The sequence below is a fragment of the Barbus barbus genome (assembly GCF_936440315.1).
Source record: "Barbus barbus genome assembly, chromosome: 38".
Classification (NCBI taxonomy): Eukaryota; Metazoa; Chordata; class Actinopteri; order Cypriniformes; family Cyprinidae; genus Barbus; species Barbus barbus.
Genome location: NC_136716.1, coordinates 27917763 through 27930228, shown reverse-complemented (window position 1 = coordinate 27930228; position 12466 = coordinate 27917763). Strand labels below are relative to the sequence as shown.

The following is a 12466-nucleotide window of genomic DNA, read 5'->3' as shown; positions in this document are numbered from 1 at the left end:
ATGGAAGCATGACGTTTCCTTTCTTTTCTTTCTGTTGTGTGTCCATTGCTCCACAGCTCATAGATATGGAGAAATGGGTACGTGGATTCACACACACACACACGCATATACACACACACACACACACACACACACACACACTCACTCATCTGCTGCATGCTCCTCATGCTCCTGATCTGAGATCAGCATGCTCCTCATGTCTGACTGCATGGGATCCAGACATTCAGCCCTTGTTATGACTCTTATTGTCATAATTTCACACCAATCTTTTCTTTTGATCGTTTGGGTTCTGCCTGCATTAAAGGAACGGATCAGACTGAGATGAGAATCAAACCCATATGATGTTCAGTCCTCTGTGAAACACTTAAGGAGTGATTCAGCAGAATGTTCACGCTGCTCGTCTCATGCTCAGTTTGTGTGAACGCCCTTTAATGCTGCAGACATTATGCTCTTCCTCACTATTTGTATCTTGTTTTACAGAACATCTAAACATTCATGAATCAAGATGCATTTACTGGAGTTGTACAATGATGTCAGATAAGAAGTTTTGTTTTTGAAAAATCTATAAAAATGAATTATGCTTAGAATAAGAAACAATATCTGCCAATGGGGATGTTGATTTTTCTGAACCCCATTGGCAGATATTTGTTGTTAACCATATAAAGCCTACATTTCTAATATCTCTAAATTATCAATGTAATCAAAACTTTACTGAAAATAATTTCATCTTACTTTTGGTGACGTAAATATCAGCATCTGTACTAAATTGCATATTTTTGTTTTTAATTTTTTTTCTTTCATATGCTCACTATATCAGGCCATATAAGTCAAGTCACCTTTATTTATACAGCGCTTTTAACAATCCAGATTGTGTCAAAGCAGCTTTACAGGATCAAATAGGAAAATAGTGTGTTTTCAGTTAAAGGCAGTTCATCATTGAATTCAGTGATATCATCATCCAGCTCAGTTCAGTTCTGATATTTATGCAATCAAGTCTACGATATCGCTGGAAATGAAGTGTCTCCAACCAAGCAAGCCAGAGGAACCAAAACTACATCTGTAAGCCATAAAGCCTGAAAAAAAGACTACTATTTAATTTGCCAGACCTTATTGGTTAATGTTAAAGAATTATCAGAAAACAAGACTTTTTATTATCTTATGTTATTGTGCATCTCCAGTGAATGTATCTTGACTGAAGAATGGTTAGATATTCCAGTAATGATGAAGTTTGCTCACTTTCCTGCATCACATATTCTTGTTCATTTAGATTTGTTTTTGAGAATTTCATTTTTATTTTATATGGAGGGAAATATTTTTCTGAGCAGTCATATTGGATGATCTGTACTGATCTGCGGGCAGTCTGATCGTTGACCTCTGAACTCTGCGAGCTTCATCTGTGTGCTTGTGTTCTTCAGCAAAGGAAGCGATCATGTGACTGACAGTGCTGCACAGTATACACTGAACACTGACCGTTCTCAACAGTGAGCAAAACAGTATGCAGTATGTAACCATACATTAGTCACATGACCTCATCAGTGAGTGACGTCCAGTTACCTGCAGATAAAAACATTTCTAAATCAAATCAGTCAGGAAAATCAATCACACTGGAAATGGAAGGTGTAGTATTGTGGGATAGAGTATGTGATGTTGTAGATCATTCCATGCATCCAGTGCACAGTGTACATGCTGCATACTGCAGATCATTCAGTAGTGTGTTAGTGTATGTTGATGGTTGCATCATGAGCTCTAGATTCTGATCTGTTATTAACAATGTCTTTCTTCCTCTTATGGGCCACAGAAATTCATGATGAAGGTAGGAGTCCATGTGTGTGTCCGTTGTTGTGCGTCCCGCAGTGATGCGATGTAGTGTAATGTAATGTAGCTGTATAGTGAGCTAATTCCAGTGGGACAAAATGAGAAAATAAAGGTCCTGTTCTTCCTGTCCTGAAGCATTACTGCAGCCATTACCTGATACACACACACACTCGGCCTTGAGAGAGCCATTAACACACACACACACACACACACACACACACACAGACACGGGAAGTGCTGATTCCCAGGAACATCAGCATCACGATGGAAAAACACTCAAACACATTTAGACTCGTCTGACGTATCAGGATTATACATGCTCTTAATATCAATGGATAAAACAATAAATAAATGAGTAATTGAAATAAATATTTTAAAATACCCTATACACACTCAAGCACATATTTTATATATAGAAATGTTTAATGTATTGTTTAATATGTATATTTATATTGAAAAATTTGCATACGTAGACATATTTTTTTACATTTTACATATTTAAATATGTAAATATGATGTTATAATTACATACATACATATTTGTATGTGTGATTAGGGTGGTGTGTGTTAATGAGTCATATTAATTGAACAGTCATGAGTGTGTATCAGTGATCAGTGTGTGTGTGTGTGTGTGTGTTTCAGACGGCGCAGGGCGGAGGTCACCGGACACTGCTCTACGGTCACGCAGTCTTACTGAGACACTCCTACAGCGGGATGGTGTGTGTTTCTCTGACAACACGCCTGTGTGTGTGTGTGTGTGTGTGTGTGTGAAATTCACATGTCGATGTGTTTCTTTCTCCAGTATCTGTGCTGTCTGTCTACGGCTCACTCGTCCACCGATAAACTGGCGTTTGATGTGGGGCTTCAGGAAGACACGACAGGTGATGTCACTTCCTGTTTACGTCCCCTGATTGAATGTTTTGCAGAAACATGTGCTGGTCATATTTCATCACAAAATCAGAAAACAGAAATAAAAACAATGAGAATGAAGCCTGTTCTCAGGACCATTAGGGGATTGTTTTTTGTATTGTGACATTATTTTCATTATCCTTATTCTGTTTACTGTAATGCAGAGTCTTTTAGTGTCATTGAGATTCTGATATGGTTTTTGTTTATATTTTGAATTATGTTGTATTTTCATGTTAGTTTTAGATAAAGTTTTAGTTATTAGTGACCCTGCAGCACAAAAGCAGTCATGAGTAACACAGGTATATTTGTAGCAATAGCCAACAATACATTGTATGGATCAAAATTATACATTTCTCTTTTATGACAAAAATCATTAGGATATTAAGATCATGTTCCATGAAGATATTTTGTACATTTCCTACCGTAAATATATCAAAACTTCATTTTTGATTAGTAATATGCATTGCTAAGAACTTCATTTGAACAACTTTAAAGGAGATTTTCTCAATATTTAGATTTTTTTGCTCCCTCAGATTCCAGATTTTCAAATAGTTGTATCTCAGACAAATATTGTCCTGTCATAACAAATTTATTCAGCTTTCAGATGATGTATAAATCTCAATTTAAAAAAAATTACCCTTATGACTGGTTTTGTGGTCCTGGGTCACATTTTGTTGTGTTTTTGTCATTTTTGTTTGTTTTTGGTTGTAGTTTTGTATTGATTTATAACTGTGTGCGTGCGTGTGTGTGTGTGTGTGTGTGTGTGTGCAGGTGAGGCGTGCTGGTGGACCATCCACCCGGCGTCCAAGCAGAGGTCAGAGGGTGAGAAGGTGCGAGTGGGTGATGACCTCATCCTGGTCAGCGTGTCATCTGAACGATACCTGGTGAGTTCTACCAGAATCAGAGCCTGATGGCTGCATGCCAGCTAAAACTCGTCAAAAACACGCTGATGAATCTGAGTGTGTCTCTCTGTTCCAGCACTTGTCGTATGGTAACGGCAGTTTGCACGTGGACGCAGCTTTCCAGCAGACGCTCTGGAGCGTGGCTCCGATCTGCTCCGGCAATGAAGTGGCTCAGGGTAAGCCAACATGTGTGTGAGTGTTTGACACGCTTATGTCACGCTACATTCCACTTCCTGTTAATTTATATTTTACATTTTATGCGTTTAACAGACGCTTTTATCCAAAGCAGCTTACAGTGCATTCAGGCTATACATTTTTTTAACAGTATGTGTGTTCCCTGGAAATTGAACCCATGACCTTTTGCGCTGTTAACGCTGCTAATGCTCTACCACTGAGCCACAGGAACTCACAGGAACTGTTCATTTACTCAGCACCGTGTGTTTCAGGCTTCCTGATTGGTGGAGATGTTCTGCGGCTGCTACATGGTCACATGGACGAGTGTTTGACCGTCCCGTCAGGAGAACACGGAGAGGAACAGCGCAGGTCAGGGTTCATCTACCTTCTGATCCAGTGGTGTTTACAGATATAATAGTCTAGTTCATGCAAAAACATCAAATCTGTCATCATTCACTCACTCTCATGTTTTTCCAAAGCTGTAGACTTGGGCTGTCAAAATGGCTGAAAAACTACATTTTAATTTTGTACTTAAATATTATCAATATTTGAATTATATTCTAATTAAAAGGCATAATTTCAGTTAGGCGGAAAAAAAGATTTTGGCTTCCCTCCTGAGGCAGGCCACAAGCTTATAAAGCAATAAAATAACAACTATCTTTGAAAAAAGTGCATAATGTTTAAAATAATGTTTATAAACCATATATATATAATTAAGTTGCTTAAACAATTATAAACAAAACAGCATCATGTACGTATAGTTTAATAGAAAGGACTGAAAACCAATCACAAAGAGTACTTTTTCAATGTAAAACCATGAGATGCAGTGGGATGGGAAAACCAGCATAAAGTCTGGAGACATGTTTATTAAAAGTTGAACTTGTATTAATTTCCCATGCTTTCTACACATGCGGATCTCTTGTGCGAGACACGAGTGCAACGCTGATAGATGTCACTCTAGAAAATGTGATAAATATGTGTTCTGTGTGAACGGCTTGGTTTCAGTTTCACCGTAAACAAGATCTTCTCCGCATCGATGTTCTCTTTTTCTGTAATATTCTGAATGAACCGCATAGCAGCGCTGCATCTAGTGGCTTCACCTGGATAAGCTATGAAAAACATTCAAATGCAACGACACCCACATCTTCATCACATCTAGTGTGCCACTGATGCACACCTAAAATTAGAATGCAATGTTTTTGCATTTGAATGTGGAATTTTTATTTTAAATTCTACAAATATTCGAAATTCGAACATTTTTGACAGCTCTAGTGTAGACTTTCATTCTTCTGTGGCGCACCGGAAGAGATGCTTAGCAGAATGTTCCAGCTGCTGTTTTTCTGTACAGTGAGAGTGAATGAGGACAGATGCTGTCAAATGAAGACACAATCATCATGTTTGGTGAACTGCTCCTTTTAGGGGTCCGTTTGCTTGCTGACACCCTGAATTTGGACTGCTGCTTTCTGTTCCTGTGGGTCAGTGGTTCTCAACCAGCGACCACCAGGGGCCTCGAGATTACTTAAAAGTATTTAAAATAAAACAAAACAAGCATTAAAATAAGCTAAAACAAATATTTTAATTCAGCCCCTCAACAACAATTTGTTGTCTTTGAAGAAACAGGATTCACACAGTCTTGAAAACCTGGATTTATAGTATGAGGAAGACTTATTTTAAAGGTGTGACCTTTTAGCTGGAAAATTTATAAAATGCTAAAATGCCATGGGCATTTTTATAATGAATGTACATTTTTCTAGTTACGCCGAGCTCTGAAGTATTGTATCGGGAAGAAATTGTGAATAAAAAATATTTAAAAAATCATTATCCAGTAAATCGCAAAAAAACCTGGAAATGTTCTGCAGATTTGTTGGTTAAAAAGAGCAGGAACCTTGAGCAACTTTCAGCTCTTAAAACATCTGGAATTAAAATTGATTGTACAGAAACTTTGAATATTGTTGTGGCCAATAGGGTTAAAGCGGTTGAGAAGCGCTGGTGTAGATGATGTGGAGATGTTGTGTTGTGTGTTCTTCATGGTTCACTGCTCCATCTGGACCGTGATGGTCAGCGCTGTGTGTTGAGGTTTATTAAACACTCTTTATAGACTGTGATGCGTTCCTCTTCTGAGGTCAGCCGCTGTGGCTGGATGTTGTCGGTGTCCCTTTGAGGAGATCTGGATATACATTTTTGCTTGTATCTAAAGGGCCTGCATCAAAATAAGAGTTTAATGTGCTGTGTAGATTAGGGTGAGAACTCCATGAATGACACCTTGACTAACTAACTGTGCAGAATATGAGCCCAGTATCTCACTACAGTTTCTCACTCTCTCGTAACACACCGTTGGTTCTCCTGATGCTAAAGTAGGACGTTTGCTTGTTCTTCAGTAGAAACAGAGGCTCGGATGAGAGTCTCTCGGGTCTCGTCGTGAGCTTCTGTGAGACAGAATGAGATCTGGTGTGGCTGTATGTGTGCTGTTGTAATTACAGAAACACCTGTCCTCTGTGGGACATCAGGCACAGATAGAAATGTGTTACCCTGTTCCTCTCTCTACCACAAACTATTTAACCCAGAAAAAACAGACTGAGATCTAGATCCCTCCTAAAACCATTCAACAGACACTTAATCATTAAAAATAAATAATAGCTAAATGTAGTCTGGTGTCTGCAGTGGTTAGATGAGCTTCTGAGGTGATTGTGAGTATATACTGGGATTATGAGAGCATATGTTATGATTATGAGTAGGGTTGGGAATCGAAAATCAATTCCATTTCCAGAATTGGATACTTGTTGTAAAATTTTTATTTAAATTCCACCTATCAATTTCTGTGTGCGCATCTCTTTTTTTTTTTTAAGTGGCGAAAAGGGCTGTTAAAAATGTATTTGTCTTTGAATCATTTATTCAAGAGATTCATTCAAAAATACTGATTCATCCAGTAATGAAACAAGTACATCTCGAGTGAGTCATTAAATCATTCCAATCATAAATTCCATGAGATTTTGTTTAGTTGTCTATTTTGTTCTTCAGAATTGTGAGAGAACTACAACCTCCATAAAAAAAATAAAGTAAAAAATCTAAATTTATCCAGAATCATGTGGCTCTATTTTACACACAAACAGTTCTTAATCGAGTCCAGTTTTTATGTAGCCGGCTGATTTTTGTTCATGGTATTCAGCAGCAATTAAATGTTTTGCAAACAGAGATGGAATAAATATGTTTGATATCTAAATCTTTGACTTTGAAACTGGGAATCGATAAGCAGAATCGGAATCAGAATTGGAATTGATAAAATTGAAACGAAACCCAACCCAACTTGCATTGCATTCAGGGTCTACAATCGATCAGTTCTTGCATTCCCTGGGAATCGAACCCATGACCTTGGCGTTGCTGTTTGAGCTACAAGAATATATAAATCATTAGTTAGTATGAGTTTGAGCTCCTCAGCTTCTCTCAGGGTTTGAGTTTCTCTTTATCCGTGTTTCTCGTCACCATTGGCCTTGAGCGTGTCACGTCCGCTTTTGAATGCATGAATTCAAAGAACGTTTCTCTGTATCCATCCGTCTCTTTAAACTCGAATAAGAGATGTTCTTGCACGAGTGTTTGTGTGTAGGTGTGTGTGTGTCTTTCTCTCTCATTGGTGTAAAGCAGCAGTAGTCGAACCAGAAACGTTCCCAGCGCACATCTTGTTCCAGACGCTGATTGTGATCCTCAGACTGCAGTTTGAGGTCAGACACAGACCGTCAGGAGGATGTTGTCTTAATAATCATTGTGTGTATTTTTAGTTGTTTTTATCCACATCTATAGCTCCGCTTCTCAACCTTCAGCTGCCTTTGAGACTCTCACACAGAATAATATTGTTTTAATGTGGTGGTTTTTGTTTTGTGCTGCACAGGAAGCGATGTCATCATTGGCCTCAATTCTTTGCACTACTTCTGCTGTTCCAAAGTGTCAGGAATTTAGATTTTCCTAAATTTCAAATTTTGATTTTCAAGGGCATTTCCTTGTTTTTTTCTAGCCATATACAGTTTTGTGAGTCCTTAAAAAAAAAAAATACTTCAGTCAAATCATTTAACTGAAATTATAATTAATTTGTCATTCAGAACAATTATGGCTGTTAGGTTTTGGGCTTATACTGATAATATCTAATATCTGATCTCTAATATCTGAGAAAACACGCTAAGAACACAGTCAGAAACAATGACATTTGAAGTATTTTGTTCATTGAGCTCTGCTTCATTTGTGATTCTGCTCTGCATTGTTCCGTTTAAAATAGCAATGTGCTGTAGATTTACAATATAGACTGATATGTAGACACTCATATGTTGGTTTTGTCTCCTCCAGGACGGTGCATTACGAGGGTGGAGCCGTGTCCATCCACGCCAGATCCCTCTGGAGGCTGGAGACGCTTCGAGTGGCGTGAGTGAATGAGCGTTTTTCGGTCTGTACTAATGAGTCCTGATTCCCGCGCTCACAGTACTTCAGTGCTGAGGAGGAACTCTTGAGTGCATGAGTGCACCTTAAATGAGATCTGTGCTGTGTTCTATCTGTCCTACTGAGGGAAAAGGGCAATAAAACATCTCTGAATGCGACAGCCGGGGACACATGCACTGCCACTTTTGAATAAAATACGTCAATGAATCAAATGCATTAGCTTCCATTTTTATTTCAGTTCATTTTTACTATTTATAAAAGTGTGGAATTTTAAAAATGTTTTTGAGAGAAGTCTCTTCTGCTAACATTGGGTGCATTTATTTGATCAGAAATACAGTAAAAAAATATTGTGAAATTCTAATGCTATTTCAAACAGCTGTTTTCTATGTGAATATCTATTAAACTGTAATTGATTTCTGTGATCTGCAGCTGAATTTTCAGCATCATTACTCCAGTCTTCAGTGTCACATGATCCTTCAGAAATCAGTCTGATATGCTGATAACGGGGCCAATTCCGTTTCAATATATTATTAGTTCTGTTTACACATTTAGAAAATGACGTGACATGAAGTGAAAGACACAAAAGGCTCTTTACTGTTGTACCTCCATATGAACCTGTAGAGCACAGACTGACCCTGTGAGCTTCCCATCATGCCGCAGTGCTGATGTCATCAGGACAGCGATCTCTGATGCGTTCCTTCGCGTTTGACCCCTCTGGCAGCAGCCAGGTTTGCGTTCCCATGAAACCTTTAATTACACACTGCAGGACATCAGCTCTTCTGCGGTCTGCTCTTCACAAACTAAAAATAATCCAGGACGCTGAAGTTGGAGCGTTTTATCAAAGTGGCATTTTTGGGTTGGGGCCAAATACTGGAGCAGGAGCCCAACAGTTTACTTTCTGCTTTTGAATTACAAATCAACGTCTGTTCAGGTTTTCATCGTGAGCATCTCGTAATTTTCTCTCTGAGTCTCTGAGCTACGGTTTGTCGTGAAAGCATCATAACAGTTGATTGTATGCACTATAAATCAAGTCTTATAAAGCCAAATGATGCTTACTGTTTGATACCAACATGCATTTCAGTCATCATTAGCTGACTGGGTTAGTGTGTGTGTGCCGCAGTGCATTGTGGGTGAGCTGAAGCCTGTCCTCTCGCTGTGTGCAGGTGGAGCGGCAGTCACATCCGCTGGGGTCAGCCGTTTCGGTTGCGTCACGTGACCACCGGGAAGTATCTCAGCATGATGGACGATCAAGGGCTGCTGTTAATGGACAAGGAGAAAGCAGACATCAAATCAACGGCTTTCTGCTTCCGTTCCTCAAAGGTGAGCTGAACCTGAAATGCCTCAAATACTCATCATTAGATCAGTTCATCTGCATATGAGGATCAAAATAAATTCTGACATAGTTCCTGAATTTGAATTGAATTGGTATTAAAGCATCAAACTGGATAGTGCCTTGGCCTTATGTGTTTTTATAATAAAAAAAAGAATAATTGATGGCTCTTAATTGTTTTATCAATATTGATTTATTAATATGAGTTTAGAGAAAACGTGTTTTACGTATCAGTGCTAAAAAATGTAATTGTTATTTTTCTAACGATTATGGAAAAAAATACAGTTTTAATAAATAACATATAAAAAATCATTTCAACTTTTTGTCTCACAATTTTTACTTTTTTCTTGAAATTGCAAATGTTGGCAGAATTTTAGAAAATTAGCAGAATTTGAGATATAAACTATAAAAAAAGATTGTTCAAAAATAGTTGCAATTACCTGTTTTAATAATTTAATAATTACACGATTGTTATCTTCCATAATTGTGTTCATAATTATTACACATTTTTAGGTGTACCTATTTTAATGATTTGTGTTTTGATGAAGTACACTGTTGAACTGTTTGATTAAATACAGTGAATTTCTCTTCCAGTGTGTTGAGAGCTACTGAATTCAGATTAAAAGGAACATGGTTTTTATATTGAGATTTTTGCTGACTGAATCAGTGTTTACCCATGATCCACTGCTCGTCCTCCTGCAGGAGAAGCTGGACTTTGGCCTGAGGAAGGAGGTGGATGGGATGGGTGTCCCGGACATCAAATACGGCGACTCTGTCTGTTATATCCAGCATGTGGACGCTGGGCTCTGGCTCACGTACCAGTCTATGGACGCCAAGTGTGCACGAATGGGCGGAGTTCAGAGGAAGGTGACGTCAGCTGAACGTAACGTGGTTTTATATGAAAGCGTTTGACGTAGGGATGCACGATATTATCGGAATGATATCGGAATCGGCCTATGATGGCTTAAAATGTAAACATCGGTATCGGTCCGATATTTACAATTATGCCGATATGTCTTGCCAATAAGACAAATAACTCACATGTGCTCAGGGTGTGCTAGCGATAAGCTCAAGTCAGCATTGTGGTCATTCTTGAAGCAAATTTTTGCCTGAATGGTGATTATATTCACTGTTTTTGATCACTGCATTTAAACTGAGAATGCATGAACAGAATGACGCGTCTGGTGCGCAATAGAGTCAAAAGTCATTAGCGCATGCAGCAGCGGCAGCCTCCTCCGGGTCCTAATGCCCATCAGGTAAGGAGTTTTAATTCCCTAGGGGGCGCTGTTGACCTACTTGTAATAAAATACCATATAAAAAAAATTAATTAAAAAAGCCATATCACCCTGCAGCCCAAGACTGGTTGCCCACTGAAGCTAAGCAGGGTTGTGCTGGTCAGTACCTGGATGGGAGACCTCCGGTGAAAACTAGGTTGCTGTTGGAAGAGGTGTTAGTGAGTCCTAACACCCTGTGGTCTGTGTGGGTCCTAACACCCCAGTGTAGTGACGGGGACACTATACTGTCAAAAAAAGCACTGTCTTTTGGATGAGATGTTAAACCGAGGTCCTGACTCTCTGTGGTCATTAAAAATCCCATTGCACTTCTCGTAAAGAGTAGGGGTGTAACCCCGGTGTCCTGGCCAAATTCCCTCCACTGGCCCTTGTCTATCATGGCCTCCTAATAATCCCCATACACTTGATTGGCTCTCTCTCTCTCTCTCTCTCTCTCTCTCTCTCTCCTCTCCACCTGTAGCTGGTGTGTGGTGAGCGCACTGGCGCCGTTGTGCTGTGGCTGCCGTCGTATCATCCAAGTGGATGCTGCACACTGGTGGTGGTTGAGGAGAGACCCCCCCACATGATTGTAAAGTGCTTTGGGTGTACAGCAATACACAATAAAGTGCTATATAAATGCATCATTCATTCATTCATTCATTCAAAATGAAAGTAAATACACAAATAACATTAAGATTGTATTTCTGATTAAACAAAGCAGTAACTGATGTCGAAAAATCACAAGTATATTTTGATTTAAAGGTCAGAAGATATAGCTTACATGAATAAAAATCACAAACATGACACTTGTAAATTAAATCATTTTAATATATACAGATTTATTTATTAATGTGTAATATGTTTTTTTTCTTCTTTTTTTCAAACAGATTACAACTACTTTTCTTTAGATCATCTACAAATGTTAACTCTTCAAATAAAATGGTAAAGGTTAGGTTACCATTGTATCTGTCTGAAAAAAGTGATTGATTTATAGTTTATTTTATAATTATTTTCAAAGCTTTCAATGTACTCTCATTATAAAAAAACGTCGTTATTGTTTATTTAATTCTAACAAATACGTTTTTGTTAAAAACGAACCAAAATGAAAAACTATTTGTTTAGAATCACTGCACAGGAGAGACTTGGTGTTGTTTCCAAACAAAAGGAAATATATCGGTATCGACAAAAATGAGTTGGAAAATATCGGCATATCGGATATCGGTAAAATCCAATATCGTGCATCTGTAGTTTGACGGGATCTGAGAGCGTGTGTTTGTGTGTGTCACTGTAAGTTCAGTGTGATGGATTCATTCATACGTTACGCCTGTGAGCTGCTCCTCAGAGAGATTCATTACAGACACGTCAAACTCTCACACCCACATCATTACTGCTGCAGCGCACACACACACACACACACACACACTCGAGTGGATGATAAATGTAATCTGTGTGTGTGTTTTAGGCAATCATGCATCATGAGGGTCACATGGATGACGGTTTGACGCTCTCGCGATCACAACACGAGGAGTCGCGCACCGCTAGAGTCATTCGCAGCACAGTTTTCCTCTTCAACCGCTTCATCAGGTAACACGTTTACTTCTGATTGAGGACTTTGTGTTGACGTTTGATGAGCAGTGATCTTC

The 12466-nt window shown here is 38.7% G+C and overlaps 1 protein-coding gene across 1 annotated transcript in view; it reads left to right on the top strand.

The window, feature by feature from the left end:
* The window catches only part of LOC306857586 (ryanodine receptor 2-like), a 161165-nt gene that overhangs the window by 36117 nt on the left and 112582 nt on the right, over positions 1–12466 (top strand). The window contains exons 4-12 of the mRNA XM_079397593.1: positions 2458–2532; positions 2618–2696; positions 3496–3608; positions 3703–3802; positions 4073–4169; positions 8133–8207; positions 9386–9542; positions 10255–10419; positions 12286–12407. Of these exons, the coding sequence (XP_079253719.1) occupies positions 2458–2532; positions 2618–2696; positions 3496–3608; positions 3703–3802; positions 4073–4169; positions 8133–8207; positions 9386–9542; positions 10255–10419; positions 12286–12407 (983 nt within the window). The remainder of the gene's footprint in view (positions 1–2457; positions 2533–2617; positions 2697–3495; positions 3609–3702; positions 3803–4072; positions 4170–8132; positions 8208–9385; positions 9543–10254; positions 10420–12285; positions 12408–12466) is intronic.